Source organism: Leopardus geoffroyi, chromosome A2 (assembly GCF_018350155.1).
Source record: "Leopardus geoffroyi isolate Oge1 chromosome A2, O.geoffroyi_Oge1_pat1.0, whole genome shotgun sequence".
NCBI lineage: Eukaryota > Metazoa > Chordata > Mammalia > Carnivora > Felidae > Leopardus > Leopardus geoffroyi.
Window position 1 is genome coordinate 136355538 of NC_059331.1, and position 17265 is coordinate 136372802.

A 17265-nucleotide genomic window follows, 5' to 3' on the forward strand; every position below is an offset into this window, starting at 1 on the left:
AAAATGAACATAACTATGTAAGGAGCACTCTGGAAGCCTTTTGTATGTTTCATCTAAATCACTAGCCCCACCCTTCTCCCCCTTGAGTAACTCCTAGGATGATTTCTAATATCAGAGACTGGTTTATCCAGTTTATAAACTTAATATAACTGGAATCATACTGCAGTTTCACTTTTATATTTGGATTTTCATTCAACATAATGTCTATAAAATTCATCCATATGCTGGGACTAAGCATAATTTATCCTTCTTTTAAAAAATTACTGTGGGATATATGAACGTACCACAATTTACTTGTTAATGGACATCTGGGCTCCACTATGGACATTCTAGTACACATCCTTTGATAGACACATGTACACATTTCTGTTGGATCTATGTACATAGTTAGACTGTTGGGTCACAGGATATGCATATGTTGCTCTAGGTCAGTATATACTGCAAAGAGCTTTTAATAAGTGGCTATACTAAACTCCACTCCCACCAGGAGTACGTGTGAGTTCCAGGTGCTTCATATGGCCCCCCAAACACACTTTATATATGAATTCATAAAGAAGTACAGAAAATCCCCTAAAGGTCAAAGAGAGAGAGAGAGAGACAGAGAGAGAGAGAGAGAGAAAACTAAACCACAAACTAAGTGAAATTTGAATAGGAAGCCAGTGCTGGTCTGAGGGCAAAGCTAATGTAGGCAATCTTTTCAGATGCTAGGGAGATGGGAGAGTAGGTCTTTGGACCTCTAAAATGGAGGAGTTGAATCAGAGGTATGCCTGCAAAGGGAGTGGACAAGAACATTGGTTTCTCACTGCCCCTGCTTAGGTTGGAGGGATCTCATCTAAAAATTGTAATCGAAGTCTGTTTTTCATAGGTGGGTCTGGGGTTCAAGTTCAAAAACTCCCTAAGACAAGAAATGTGCTCAAAACAAAGTCAAATATATAAACAACAGTTCTTATCAAACTGTTATGACTAATTTGTATAATACCAGCAAATGCATCTGATAGTAAATGAGAAATTCAGAAATGTTGATTTAGAAATTAATTTTTTTTTTTAATTTTTTTTTTCAACGTTTATTTATTTTTGGGACAGAGAGAGACAGAGCATGAACGGGGGAGGGGCAGAGAAAGAGGGAGACACAGAATCGGAAACAGGCTCCAGGCTCTGAGCCATCAGCCCAGAGCCTGACGCGGGGCTCGAACTCACAGACCGCGAGATCGTGACCTGGCTGAAGTCGGACGCTTAACCGACTGCGCCACCCAGGCGCCCCTAGAAATTAATTTTAATGAGAAATTAAGTAGGATGCAATCTGAGCACTAATCTTTGTGAATTCCCAGATAAGAGATAAAAATGATACATTTATTATGCAAGTTAGTACTTGCAACAAAAGCAGGTAAGAGTCAAAACAGACCTGGATCCTAATACTGCCAATATAAATGATTTTATCCATGCTTTTGTTAAATCATTTAACATTTTTCTGTTTCAGTTTCCTTATCTTTAAATATCTAGATTTCATATAGCTGTTATGTGACTTAATGGAAAAGATGCATAAAAAGCTCACATTCTTGGCATGCACTAAGCTCTCAATATTTATTAGCCGCTGTTATTATTATAATCAATGTAATAATCACCAGTTAGAAATATTCAATTAAATGGTGAGGAATTACAGCACATCAACAAATGTCACTGATATCAATATAATTCTAGGTGATGCTACTTCAAATTATAAAGGGAAATAATAAAGGATTCAACCAAAATTCCTTTTTTGGTTAATTTATTTTTTGAGAGAGAGAGGGAGCAGGGGAGGGGCAGAGAGAGAGGGAGAGAGAATCTCAATCAGGCTCCACACTGTCAGCACAGAACCTGATGTGGGGCTCAAACTCACGAACCATGAGATCATGACCTGAGCCTAAATCAAGAGTCAGATGTTAACCAGCTGAGCCACCCAGGCTCTCCTCAACCCAAATCTTGAAGATTCTTTTACCTCAGACCTTCAAAGTGGGTTGTATTTAGTTTTTATTCTACTCAGGTAGGTCAGTGGGCAAGAATATAAGCAGTGACTTTCTCTATGAGGAAGATGTCGGTCCCCATGAGGATAGCAGGAGATGGCATATCCAAACCCATTACAAGTGTGAATTCTATGCCATGCTAGCTCCATGGGGAACACGAAGAGGTTGAAAGCCTCCACCCAAATGACACTTTACAAGCACCACCACAGCAATTACTTGAGTGCATAGTAAGTTCCAGGCACAGTTCCAACACTTTGCAAGCACCTAGTGCTCACTAATCCCCACAACTTTAAGGAAGAGGAACTAAGCACTGTACCAGGTGCTCTGTTAGAATTGAGGGTGGGAACTGTGAGTAAGGTAACAGTTCTGCTTCTCATGGAGGACCACAGGGTGTAATACAGTCATGGGGACAATGGCACTGAGGTGATGTCCCAAGTTGTCCTATGTGGAAAAGGAGGGAAAAGTGGAGAAAGGAATCTAAGCTCTCTCCGCGATGGACACCATTTGTGAGGAGGATAAATGCTATGATGCCAGTCACTGCTACTGGAAAGTAGCAGAGGGAGTCCCAGGGGCCGAAACCAGGCAAGAGGTTCTACCCAAGTGATGTTGAGCAAGAGATCTGGATGAATGGATTTAAGCTAAAGTTCTACTAATTATGATAGAGATACATCTGTTATAAAAGAGACTTTAAAAAGCAGTGGTTTAAGCTTAATCTTTCCACTCACATCCCACTTGCCAGAACATAGGTAGGTGGACTCATTACCTGCAATGGAGGCTGGAGAATGTGGTCTTTATTTTGGGTGGTCATGGGTCCAGAACTCTGCAGGATCATCACAGGGGAAGGGGAAAGGTGATGTTGAGGGTCAATGACCCATCTCTGTCATGATCCTTGAAGGAGAGTGGAGAAGCAAGGTAGAAGTGCCAGGGAGACTAAGTAGAAACCCCAAGTCCAAAGAGCTTGATATACTACCAAAGTCAAGGAAGGGAGCTGGGAATCTGACATTGGGCAGAGGGAGGGAGAGCACAAGCAATCTGCAAATGCACAGGTGGGCCAGTGTGGGTGCTGGGAACACCCTTGGGCTGTGGGTGTGCCCACTGCCTTACCAGGCAGGGGAGTGGGAGGCTGTTAAAATGGGAAATAAGCAAGAAGGTAAATTTAGGGGAGAGTGCCCAAAGATGAAGACAATCAGAGTTAGCTGTGAAGGGCTGAGTTGGCATGAAGATATGTTTTCTGTAGGCATAAGGATATGCTCAGGTAGCAAAGTGCCATGACAAGCTTGATTCTGAAAAGCAACTGGTGCATTTGGAAGATATACTGGAAAGGAGGGTGATAGCAAGATCGGTAAGAAAGAACTGTAATAACAGTCCATTCACTCATCAATTCAGCAAATACTCAGTACTTGCAGGCCAGAGACTCTGCTGGACACAGCGCATACAAAGATGGAAAAGTGATTTTTTTGGGAGGAGGTGGAAAGAGAGACAGGCATGCAAATAATTAAAGTACAAGCACTCTAAGTGAAGTGTGGAAAGGTGCCCTGGGAACACCTAGCTTCTGGAAGCCTGGATTTAAGCTGAGAGGTTTTCCAGGCAGGGAAGGGTCAGGACAGGAGAAGAGGCCATTTGAGGTAAAGGGAACAGCACAGACACAAAGACGGGGAGAGAAGAAAGAGCACACGATGTTTGCACAGCAGCCCAGCAGTGCCTGCTGAGAGCACAGAACACATTAGGGGAGGAGACAGGAAGTGTCTCTGTGGAGTGAACTGAGTCCAGATCAGGAAGGGACTTGTCTGTCATCATAAAAACCTAGCACTTATCCTGGAAGTGATAGAGCCTTGGAAAGATGCTGAGCAGGGAAATTACATGAGCAAGTTCCCCTGTCTGAAAGGCCCCTCTCATGGCAGACTAACGGAGTAGAGAGATGGCAGATGAGGAGACTGGCGGAGTCTGCACAAACTCGGACAGTGGACGAGGAGGGCTCCCCCAGGGTAGCGCCCACAAGATATGGAGGAGGCGACATATTCAAAATTCACTTGTGAAGGAAAAAAATCTGTGGAGTTGTACCAATCATCTAAGTTCATTAAGTTAGTAAGACGGAGCAAGTAAACACAAATGCCAGGTGATGGTGCTGCATTAAGAAAGAAGGGATGTAGCAGACTGGAGGAGGACAAACATGGGAACCCAGTGACGCAGGCACGTGGAGCTGTGTGATGGAAGCAAACGTGAGTATGATGGTCAGTAGGGTTACCATACAACCGCCCAAACTGGTGCACCTGCAAGAGTAAAAAGGGGGCACTATTAATGATTACACTAGGATGACAGGCATAAATGGCGACTGTACTGGGCAAAGGAACTTTGCTGCTCTACTTATCAGCCCTGTAAACTGTGTCCCTCCTGAATAAGACCTTATTGGATAAAATCAGAAAATGAGTAGGTAGGGCTAAAGATAACATTTTGGAATTTCTATAGATCATAACTGGGATCATTCAAGGAAAAAGGTACAAAGTGCGAGGAACAAAAGGGTCAAAACCCAGATCCATGAAAGATGTGAGTGGAAAACACAGAAGAGTCCATGTCTCAGGTGAGGGGTGGAGCAGGACTCTGGTTGGCTAATTTAGATTAGAATCCTTTCGGGGTGCCTGAGTGGCTCAGTCAGTTAAGGGTCCAACTCTTGATCTCGGCTCTGGTAACGATCTCTTGGTTCATCAGATCCAGCTCCACATTAGGCTCTGTGCTGATAGGGCAGAGCCTGCTTAGGATTCTCTCTCTGCTCCTCCTTCACTCGTGCTCCCCCTATCTGTCTCTAAAAATAAACAAACTTAAAAAAATAAAAATAAAATAATTCTTTAGGATCCTATCAGTTAATCCGTCCTGCTCAAATTAAGCAAGGACGCAATACTCTGCACTGAACATTCTGGAATAAATGTCAAAAAATAACAGCGTTCCCTTTGTTTACCAACAGCTGAGTCAGTCTGGCTTTTCCAAAAATGTTTTTATAAAAGTTAAGGGGAAAAAAGGAAATAATCATGGAGAATTAAAAACACAAAAACAGATTCCAAAGAACAGATTTCTACTTATCATGAACAACATTCTAGCTCCAAAGAGTTGGTCCAACTTCATAGATATATTATCTTTCTCCTTTCCTAGCCAGCTACTCAACCACATGTGACAAAGAAGAAATTAGTGACTCCTATCATCTTTTTCTCTGCAGCCATGACCCAAGGAGAGGGAATCTAAATCTTGGGGCCCCATGTGGGCCTCTATACTTGAGACACACACCTCATCCAGACCACCCAGACGGGATGGATACTATTGTGTGAGAGGAAATGCCTGATGCTCTCTGGCTAAATGTATCAGGCACAACAGAATCCTAATACAATATAAGAATGGCCTAAAGATGGTAACACAAGGTCCACTGCCTGACCAGAGGACAGCAGGCTTGTTCATCCTACAAGATGCCGGAAATAAATGTCTGGAAGACAGGCAAAGAAAAAAACAAACAAACAAAAAAAACAGGTGTGGAGATTCATGAGTTCGAGCCGTGCGACAGGCTCTTTGCTGACAGCTCGGAGCCTGGAGCCTGTTTCAGATTCTGTGTCTCCCTCTCTCTCTGCCCCTCCCCCACTCAGGCTCTGTCTCTGTCTCTCTCTCTCTCAAAAATAATTATTTAAAAAATTAAAAAAATATATAGGACCAGCCAATTGTAAATGGAGTGTGGGAATTGCTTATGGTTAAACAAAAGAGAAAACCTGGTCATCGAGTTGGAGGGGAAGTGAGGAAGGGGCAGTGTTCTGGAAGCAGAGGAAGGAGTCTGCATTAATAGTAAACATGTTAACCCAGAGAGACTAAGAGCCTGAGTGACAGGAAGCCACCAGCTTTGGTAATACACATAAACTAGAATTATAATTGGGAGGACACACACAGTCCTCCCAAATAATCTCATTGTATGGGAACCTCAACAACAGAGATACCAAATTCATAAAATGTTCCTAATAGGTTTTACTTGACATGTAAAGGGCTCATGACACCAGACAGTTTCACTAAGAACTCTTCTTTCTATTCGCCCTGAGATGAAAACAAAGGTTTGTGCTCAGTGATTAGTCACAGGCTAGCTTTAGAGAGAGGTACTCCTATTACCAAACACTAGATAGTGATTTGCGTAAATTGCTTAACCACTGGGAGAAAGACCAAGGACTAAAGTGGGAAAAGCACTGATTGGGGAATCTGATCTTCCGTGAACTGATCTTAGGAAATTAGGTATACTATCTTCCGAGACTTGATTTTTTCATCTGCAAAATGAAGGGGCTGGCCTGAGTGAGGTATGTCCCTTTGAGCTGTGAAATCCCACAGTTCTTTACTGAATGGCACAAGAAAACTGAAGTCATCTTCTTGGGTAATAACCTACTATTACCTTACGTAGCTCGGACACATATATGCTGCTCTACAGAGGAAAAATATTCATTTTTTAATCTACTGTCGTCATGATAGAATCTTTCACCTACATGATGATTAACTCAGAATTGTAATTAATTTTTTCAGAAAATTAGTCTTAGCAACTAGTTGTAAATGAATTACCTCTGTGGTGAACTATCTCAGTCAGGATATGAACACTGTATCAGGCCAACGATGCAAAAGTACTTTCTAATACCTTTGATTAGGAAGGAAGGCAGCATGGTACAGTGTGTGTAAGGAACAATCCAAATGACAGCCCTACCTTAGTTTAAAGCTAGGTTCTCTTTTCCGCTTATTATGGATCTTTGATACAATTGTTGAGAAGTCTGTTTTGCTTGCTGTTTACCAAGAGCATTGTGAGACCTTTCCTGGAAGTAACCCGCTGTGTAGTAGAATGGGTTGTAAACCTTCCTAAACGTAGTCTGATATGTAATGAAATGAGTAATTGTACTTAAACCAACTGGCGTCTCTCGCTTCTGTAATCTTGCCTGTTTAACACATTCCTCACCTATCCCCTTCCCTTTTTTTTTTTTTTTCTTTCTCTCCCCCACCACAAGTAACAGACAAAGGACGCCCAATCAGAAAACCACAAATGTCCTTACTTTAGAATTTACCTATCAGGACCCTCACTCACCTATGCTGTTTGTCCCTGTCTATAAAAACCCTATACCAACTCTGATCGGGGCCTCTGTGTGTCACCGGCAACGAGTGCGCAGAGGTCCAGGTTCGAACCTGCAATAAACGACCCTTGCCGCTTGGCTTTGACTCACGACTCTGGTGGTCTTTTGTGGGAGGTTTTAGAACATCGGGCATTACATGTGAAGATAATGAAATCAGGCAATCTGGGCTTCATTCCCAACTTCTCTCTACTACTCCCTCCAGGGTTTAAATGTCCTAATCATAAAATGAAGAGGCTAGACTGGAAGATGAAATATCCATTCCAGGGCTAAAAAAAAAAAAAAAATCATTTTAATCTATGATTTTACTCAGCAGTGTGTGAATGTTGTCGGTCATGATCACTTTTAAAAACCTCTCTTTAAAAATTTATCTTATGCCTCTTAAAGAGAATACAGGAGGAGTCTATGAGAGAAAATGTCCTCTTCCCCTTTGCTCAACAATGACCAAGTATCTACATGCACCAGGGGCCTGGGGATCCATGAAGATACCATCCTTGATCACAAAAAGCAGCAGGACTAATAAGGAGTTCATAATAAAGGAGTTGAGCAGCAACACAAGTGCCCTACCCTGCAGCGTAACTCACCCTAGGGAGTGGTTTTTCTCTCTCTGCCTAGCTTGAGAGGTTCAGCAGCTGAACATTCTGGATCAGTGATGCTCAGGTTTTCTTTTGTTGGCTTTTTTTTTTTTTTTTTTTTTGCCTCCAGGCTGTGTGTGTGCACAACCCCACTATCAGTAGCACCTTGCATTATCTTCAGATTTCCTTGAGGCGGTGGAAAGAGGTTGAAAACAACTCCTTCAATGCACCCTTCCACCATCAAATGAGATTCAGGGTCTTAGATTAACGGTGCATTTTCAAATGAAAACTTTTCACATTTCACATCTTTGTCTCTTAAAAACTTTGATGTCATATGTACTGCATCCCATTCAAATCAAGACACGTCTATCAAGTTCACAAAATTTTTGTACTTTTTGTTAAAGCGTGAAATGGAACAAAACTAACAAGCAATACCTCCACAATGAACTAAATCATGCCTTTTTCTCACTTAAAAAAAAAAAAAAAAAAAAAAGAGGCCCAAAGTGAACAGCTTCTGTTCTAGATCATAATAACAGGAAGTTACCCAACCAGGAGCTCCAAATGCAATTTCTAGCTATTCCCAGAGATCTCCATCTGGATGAACCTCTCACAGCACTTAAATCCAGCATGTCTAAACCCACGTTCTATCTTGTTAATCATAATGACGCCTCTTCTCTTTCCAGGAATGTCATTGTTTCCCTTCGTGTCAGCTCCCTCTTTTCCTGCATCTCATCTGTCTTCAATCCATGGACATTTCTGGTCTGTAATGTGTTTCATTATTTCTACCACTCTCTTCATCTTTCACCTAGTCTCTCTCCCTGCCGCCAATTGTTTCATAACATAATCTTCTTTAAGTTGTTGCTAAAGTAATCATTCAAACTATAGAGCTGATTGTTTTGCTCCTTCGTACAAGACCTTTCAATAAAGCCCCAACTCCTTAAAATGTCACTGAAGCCCATGCCATCGCAGGAAGCTCCCAGTCCCATCTTACTTCTCACTACCCCTCATCAGCTCAGCCAGTGTTCAGCCCACTTCCCTGCTCCCCTTCTCTGTTCCCGCTGCTCCCAGATCTCAACTATTCTCCAATCTCAGTGATGAGTGGCAAAGTTAACCCCCCCTTGCAAGGCCCAAATCACTTCCATTGCCTCCAGAAACAGCCATTTCTGAGCCTAACATCCCTGAAACTCTGCTTCTTGAAATACGTGCATTGTCTTTTTTCAAAAAACAAAATAAAATTTGCATTTTTATAGTGTTCCAACCACATGTCCATTACCCTGGTTTTAATTTTTTGTGTTCTCTTATCCTACACTTGTCTTGTATCCTATACTCTTGCCACTGAACTAGCAGTTAGCTAATGGTATAAATATTCCTGCAAATATTAGCTTACACAGTGCCTTGCACTCAGGAGTTTCCTAATAGCTTTCTATTGCGAAACTATATTATCGCTAAACTGATCAACACAGAAAAAAAAGAAACATGAGTGAATGGCATACTATATTGTTTTCTTAATGATCAGTATCACTTTCTACTCTGATGAGTGAAATCTCGAGCTCCCTCTTACCTACCAGTAAAACAGCACTGGAAGGATGTAAATGAGGCAGTTCAGAGTCAAGGGCATGCATTTCAGTCTTGGCCCTCACTCTAACTAGTACCAAGGCCTTGGCCTTTGAATCAAACAATCCAGTACACTAAATCAACACCAAACTCTTTCTCCTAATTTTACAAGACATAAAAAAAAATTAAATAAATGTCTGAAATTACTCCCACATTTGTTAAAAAACTCCAAGTACGATTTTTAGAAAAAGTCTCATATATGGTTGACTGCAAATACTACTGGACAGAAAAAAATTCAGTTCATGTTGGTAGCTGATCATCTCTTGCAATGGTTTTCACTCAGTTTCCAATCATTCCATTGAAATGCATTCAGTCAATAGCAGACAATGTTGTCACTCATCAAGTTACAACCACGCAATGAGGCCAGAGGCCAGCGGCCATGAGACACACCTTAAAACCTTTTGAAGCAGCAATATGGGCAGCGGTCCAGCCTTCTCTGTCAGCGTGGTTAATAAGTTCTGCAGGAACAACAGGCTTGGATGTGCCTTCAGGACTCTCTTCTCCTTGATCCAAGTCAAAGACAACTGACTCAGACTCTTCCTCATGCAAAGAGTTTCTGCAAGCTGGTGCTCTATGGTACATAAGAAGCTTGAGGCTGTCCACATTACCAGTGTCTACAGCTGCGTGAACTGGTGTCCAGCCATCCTGAAGATAAAATGACCAGGAGGAAAGGATTGATTACAACGTTAATGTTGAGAACAGTGTTATTTAAAGTTCACCTCTAAATGTTCTTGGGCATGAACCACTGAGCTGGGAAAAGCAGGCATTCCAATCCTGAATATCATTGATGAGCTGAGTCAAGTTCACTGACCTCTGTCAATTACCATATTTCTCAATGCTATGACTCATGTTTGCTGTTTTGTAAGACTTTCCACTTAGCAGTTAACTATTTGGAGTGAACAGGTACTGTCCAGGCTGGTAACTATGGACTACATATGGCAAAACAAAATCTCTATATAGAATACAAAAGAGAATGAACTTTAGCATAAAGATTTTTAAAAATTTATATCCAAGTAGGGTATTATTAGTAATGTACTAAATGAATGCTGCCATAATCCAGTTTTACTTATAGGGCAGAGTCCTAACTGGTGATCAAAGTTTTATGTCAATGATTCCTGAAGGAAAAATTCTAGATAATAAGGAAAAGGTAGACATATAGGAAAAACAAAGCCAAATAACCTCATGAGGTGTCTATGTGCCCCTATTGAGAGTTCTGGGATTGCAGCTAGAAACTGATAAATGCACGCTTAGGAAATGTTCCAAGTAAAATTATTAGGCCCATTGTCTAGAATACATTACTGTGAAGCCTTTAGCATTGACTTAGCAGGTTGCTAGAGTTGTTAACTCAGAGCTCTTCCTAAGGCAGTGGTTCTCAAGTGTAGTCACCAGACCAGCCAGCATCAGCATCACCTGGGAATTTGTTGGAAATGAAAGTTGTTAAGCCTCAACCCAGACCTAATGAATGAGAAACTCCGGAGGTAAGGCCCAGCAATTTGTGCTTTAACCAGCCCCCTGGATTATTCGGACTCCCTGAAGCTTGACAAGCACTTTTCAAGTGAAAATCTTGGTTCTCTTTCAATCTCTCATTTTTATATAGGGTCTTCCTTTCACTCAAGTACCTGTCTTCATTACATTTTTAAGACTTTCATAAAAGAACAGAATTATTTTGGTGATTTGTTGTTTGGGCTTTATTTTCCTTTTGGCCTATTTTTTTTCATGTGGTACTTCATATTGCTATGTTACAAATCTTTCAGTGAGTTAAAGCACACTTTTTAAAAATAATGGGGTAGAAGGCAGGAGAAAAACAGTAAGCGGTAACAAGGTATGTTTATAGTGAGTCATCTGATCATTTGCTAAAGCTTCCCTTGATAAAGCAGATTTTTCTCTGGTTCTGTACTTCATACCCATGAAGTTGACTTGGCTAAGACAAGATCACGGCTGTGCAGTAAATGGAATACCTTATAGCCCTTAAGCATACACCAGAGCTAGGTAAAGCATTTCATGGCTTGTTCTTTGTTGGGCTACAGACACCTTTATTTGGTTTTCAGCCTTAATTAGGCACCAGAGTGTAAGTGCTCTTGACCTTCCCTAGTCAAATCTCTTGACTTTTCCCTAATTTTTACATTACAAAGGCTATGTAATCATTTCTGAAAAACTTTCAATTTACCATTCTCCTTTGATTTCTTATTAAAAGTCATAAGAAATAATTATTCCCTTAAGATCCTCTATCATTACTGTTTATCTCTGTATTTTGGAGCCTCTATACTTCTAATGATCATTAATTCAAAGGGATACATGCACCTCTATGTTTATAGCAGCATTATTTACAACAGCCAAGATATGGAAGCAGCCCAAGTGTCCACTGACTGATGAATGGATAAAGAAGTGAGATATATATATATATATATATATATGGAATATTAGTTAGCCATAAAAAATGAAATATTGCCATTTGCAATGACATGGATGGAGCTTGAGTATAATGCTAAGCGAAATAAGTCAGAGAAAGACAAATACCATATGATTTCACTCAAATGTGGAATTTAAGAAACAAAACAAATAAGCAAAGGGAAAAATAGAAGACAGAGACAAATCAAGAAACAGTCTTAACTACAGAGAACAAACCAGAGGGAGGTGGGTGGGGAGTGGGTTAAACAGATGATGGAGATTAAGTAAGGAGTGCACTTGCCATTAAAACAAAAACAAACAAAACCCACAGGATTTAAGGGTGATCTATAAATTAGATAATGCAGCTTTTTATTCTAGGAAATCTTCAGGATGTTTCCTATGAGAGGAATACACAACACGACCAATTCTCTATTAACAGAAGAAATCCAAGGTTCAGATAACCTTTGGAAATTGAATGTCTATACTTGTCTTTCATTAGGAACATAGGGTAGGATGGTGATTATTATACCTTAAATATTCTAGGAAGCTGCAAAAACAAAACTAAAGTAATTCCTGAGCCCAATGAAGAATGGATCATGATGGAAGTTCCATAACTCCTAAAGCTCACAGAGGGTCCCATCAGAGAAATGGATGTCAGTGTGCACAGGGCAGATTCCTTGGTCTTCAAGTGGTTCACAATGAGTTGATGAAGACAAATTTGGGAGGGCTGACTGAAAAGTTTGTTTCGAATGCATTTCTGTGTGGCTGAGCCAAAAGTATCATCCAAGGACTCTTCCATGCATGAGACTCCAAAAGTCTGCAGTTTCTAAATCCCTTGGACTTTATCTGTGCACCTTGTATAGGAGATAACAGAACTGTGTGGGATGGAGTCAAGAGCGACTTGGGGTCTAGTGGATTTCTACACACAGTGCTTCTAGTTCTGAGGCAAATTAGACAATGACCCTGAACTCTGTGAGGTGCTGCATGATCTTAGCAATAACAAACATCAGTCAGAGGAAGAACAGTGAGCACAAATAACCCTCCTCTAAGTACTGACAATGGGCACTGTCTTGTGACAAAACTCCCTTTTGTTTGTAAGTGTTACAACTGACTCCTACGTTGTAATTGATGGTGATGGTGACCATGGGGACAGCTGACATTTGTTTACTGCTCACAATTCCCAGGGCACTTATACCAACTACCTTATGTAGATAAGCTAATTTCACTTTAATACCCTTAGACTCATTTTGTAGAGGGGTCACCCAAGGCACAGAGAAGTAACATACCTTGCCTAAGCTCACACAGCTGTGTGTAGGCATGGTCCAAGCCCAAAAAGGTTTGATTTCACAGCCTGATCTCTCAGGCAATATGCAGTAGTTTTATATCACCACCACTGTCACTACTGCAACAATTGATACTTCTGTGGCTCTTTATACGATGCATCCTGAAAATATATCTAGAATTGGACCAATCCCCACTGTTTCTACCCCTCAACCTTGATCCAAACCACCATTACTTTTTCCCTGGAGTAAAACAAGATTCCTACGGCTCTCTCTTTGCAGCTGCTCTGCCACTCCTACAGTTTATTCTCAAACCTGCAGCCAGAGTGACTCATAAAAATGAGTCAGTTCACGTCCTTGCTCTCTTCAAAGCTATCCATCCGACGCCCTTATTCCAAGTCCTTGCCAATGGCCCACAAGGCCCTTTGTGGTGGGCCTCTGGCCACAAAGATCTGGCTGCACTGCTCTCCTGCCTCAGTGCTGGTACCCTGCTCCCATCTCTTCATGGCGCACACCCTTGCTTCCTTCAGGTCTTGGCTCAACTGTCACATTTTCAACAAAGACTTTTCCCACCAACTCCTCTGAAGTAGTGCCGACCCCAGGCATTTCCATCTTCTAAACATCCAGCTACTAACTATTTACTTACTTGTTTACTGTCACCCCTCCTGCCCCATGAGGATATAAGATCCATGAGGGCAGGACTGTTTCACTTCCTGCTGTCTCTTCTGTCCCTAGCATAGCTAGTGCTCAGGAAGTATTTGTTGAGTGAGTAAAAAGTACACCTCCATTATATCCCCTGATTCTGAAAACAGCCAGGATGCAGGTATTCAGTTTCCTATTTTACAGTGAATAATCTGAGGTTCAGAGGATAAAGGACCAGTTAAGCTACCAGACAAGGCTTTTCATTAGCAGATGCTCAAACAGAAGTCAGAGGTCAGACACTTCCATATCTGATATCCTAAAAGCAACACCAAGCAGCATCTATTTTAGTAAAACTTTGGTTTGCGAGCATAATTCATTCCGGAAACATGCTTGTTATCCAAAGCACTCTTATATCAAAGCGAATTTCAAGAACCATTGGCTCAGTTGCGATCATGTGATGTTTGGTATCATGTACTACTCTTATTGCAAGACACCACTCGTTTGTCAAGTTAAAATTTATCAGAAATGTTTGCTCATCTTGCAGAACACTTACAGAACAAGTTACTCGCAATCCAAGGTTTTGTTGTATTTTCTTTTTCTAGCTATAGAGTTGGCCGACAGGGTAAGTTATAGTACAAAACCCAAAGAACTGGTACTCACTCTGGTTTTTACACTTCGATCAGTTCCAGCTTCCAATAAGAGTTGAATACACTCCTTACTTCCATTTTTACAGGCCAAATATAGAGGTGTCTGTCCTTCATCAGCAGCATGATTAATGTTAGCATCATATGAAATTAATAATTCTACACACCTAAACACAAGATCATGATTAATTACACTAAAACTGGCTGGATTTCTGAAGCATCTGACCAAGATGTTAATTATAGAAAATAATGCTAAAGCAATTCTGTATCTGTCTACATCAATTGTTTATATATCTATAATACATTATAGAGAGATAGATAGATGTGTATCAATTACTGTGGGTCTTATTTGATGGATACTGTTTTATAGCAAGGCTAGAAGCTATATTTTAGCCACAAATTTACCCCCATGAAAATTTTAAATAGCAGCATTGGTCAAGTGCTAAAACTTGGTTTTGACACTTCTCTGTAAACAACTTGTAAAAAAAAAAAAAGTGCTTGCAGTATGTTTAACTAATTTGGATGAATGGTGGAACTGTGGTTGACATATATATTATTTGTGGTTCAAAATCACTTAAACCTTGAAAAAAGACTGCTGAGTCATTCTGAGATTTTCACTTGAGAAAATAATTATAAATAGCTCAGACAGCAGGGCACCATGTGCCTCCACTATAAAAGGCAGCAGGGAGGCAGAGAAAAGGGCTGCCTTGGGGAGAAGAGACAGCAGAGGCTATCCTGTCTCCTGAAGGGGGACTAGTTTACAACGAAAAAGACATCTAAGCAGAAATTCACTGCTCTTGAGAATCAAGGAGGAAAGAAATGAGGTAAATTCAAGACTTCGTAGCACTTAGTAACTGGCTAAACACCCAGAGCTTGTGTTTGTAAAATTAGATGAGAATAAACGGAGTAAAGAGGGTTAAATCATAATCAAATTAAGAAGTAATTTACAAAAAAAAAAAAAAAAAGGCAATTTACACCATATTCATTTATTTACTTTAGATATATGCTCTTCTCCCTGGGCTTTTCTTGAAAATATTTCGTTTATTCATATATATTTAAAACTTAAGTTACATATTGACGTTTGTTTGTATCTCATACACATTTAAACTAATCAACCCCTAGGGGTCTTCCTTTTTGCAAAGCCAACCACGCCTGCCTTCCTATGACTCTATAATTTCCAAGTAAGCTGCACTACATATTGCCCAGTGACAGTAAACGTAAAAGCGTAGCCCTGAAGAAAAAATCCCTTCCCGAGGACTCAGGATACATGCAAAACGTAATGGCAAAACCAGTATCTATGGTCCTCAACAATGAACTCATGAGGTATGCATTAGACATACAGAAAAATGTTATAATTTAAGGATGCATTTTGAATATTTAAGAATTACATTTATAATAACAGTGTGAACCTTACAACCCATATTATAGGAATCAAGAAATATGTTAAAGAACATTTCTATCAGGATGGTTAGATAAAAAGTTGAAAACAGCTTTACATTCCCTACACAACAGTTCAGCACAGGAAGAGAAAGCAACTTAGTGACATTCTATTTGATTAAACTATGACTCTTAATTTTAAAAAGGCATGTCTATATTCAACTGACTTGGTAAGCTACTGAAGAAACCTGCTAAACCTAAACGTATTTCCATTGATAGGTTCTTTTAGGCTTCTGCTCTAATTACTTTTAGTATGAAAAGTTACTGCTTCAATTTTTTTTAAACGATAAGACAAGGTGAATATATTGAGATTTAACACTGAATCAACTGCCAATAGGAAGTTAAGGTTATTTTAATTAATATAATTCTAGGATTTTTTTAAAATGTTTATTTACTTTTGAGAGACAGAGAGACAGAGCATGAATGGGGGAGGAGCAGAGAGAGGGAGACACAGGATCCAAGGCAGGCTCCAGGCTCTGAGCTGTCAGCACAGAGCCCAAAGCAGGGCTTGAACCCAGGAACCTTGAGATCATGACCTGAGCCAAAGTCGGTTGCTTCACCAACTGAGCCACTCAGGCGCCCCTAGGATTTGTTTTTAATGCCATCATAAGTAAAAAAAAAAAAAAAAAAAAAAGAAGCTTTTTTTTTTGTGTTGGGGTAATGGAAAACAGTGAATAACAGTCTTTAAAACAGTGTATTTTATCACCACATATATGTTGATAGACTATAGATTATCTTCTTTAGAAGCAAGTTCATTCATGTGAGGTTGAAACATAACCTATTTCTCTTCTTTACTGCCCTCATATACAGCTATTTACCTTTTAAGAAAAAGAGCAAATTTAGGATCCTACATTGCATTTAAATCCTCAAATATACTTAGTGAATTTATTTGCCAATGGATTTGAAGCACTAGTTTACACATGCAGCCAGAACTAAAATATGTGTGCAAATTATAAAAAGACTCTTTTCATGAGGGGGGGGGGGGAGAATTAAGAGCATCACTTACTTGAAATGTCCCTGAGCAGCTGCAGCACACAAGGGTGTGAAGCCATTTGTATCAGCAGCATTGACTTGGGCTCCTGCATTCAGCAGCAATCTCACACAGTCTATGGATTTTAATAGAAAGCCATTTACATTCCCCATTTAGAGTTATGGTGAGCCAAATTCTAAACGAGCTCTATATAGATGCTAAACTCAAAGGACCTCTCCCATGCACAGTCCATCTGACAACTCCATCGTGGTGGATATGAGACTCCACAGACTATTTTACAGAGAAAGTAGACTCTTTTCCTGAGGATTTTAATGCCCAGACTCACCAACTAAGACATGATATTCGTGTGTGTATGTGTGTTGCTTTGGGAGGAGTTGCTGATGAGTTAAAGGGCTGTTATGTGTCAGAAAATGTTTCACCATGTTTTTCTACCAGCCTATCCCAGGAAAGAATGTTATTGGATAGAATTAAATCTACTTACCAAACTGAAATACCATTCTTTGTATTTAAATAGTTAAATTCTCACTTTGTGATATTTAACCTTTAAAATGCTTCTGTGTGGTGGTCA

At 40.2% G+C, this 17265-nt stretch overlaps 1 protein-coding gene across 8 annotated transcripts in view; it reads right to left on the reverse strand.

Moving 5' to 3' along the window:
* CTTNBP2 (cortactin binding protein 2) overlaps positions 1 to 17265 on the reverse strand; it is a 166926-nt gene that overhangs the window by 47055 nt on the left and 102606 nt on the right. For all 8 annotated transcript variants that reach the window (XM_045495409.1, XM_045495410.1, XM_045495407.1 and 5 more), the window contains 3 exons: positions 16713 to 16812; positions 14286 to 14436; positions 9706 to 9960 (listed from right to left, as the gene is read on the reverse strand). In XM_045495409.1, the coding sequence (XP_045351365.1) occupies positions 9706 to 9960; positions 14286 to 14436; positions 16713 to 16812 (506 nt within the window). The remainder of the gene's footprint in view (positions 1 to 9705; positions 9961 to 14285; positions 14437 to 16712; positions 16813 to 17265) is intronic.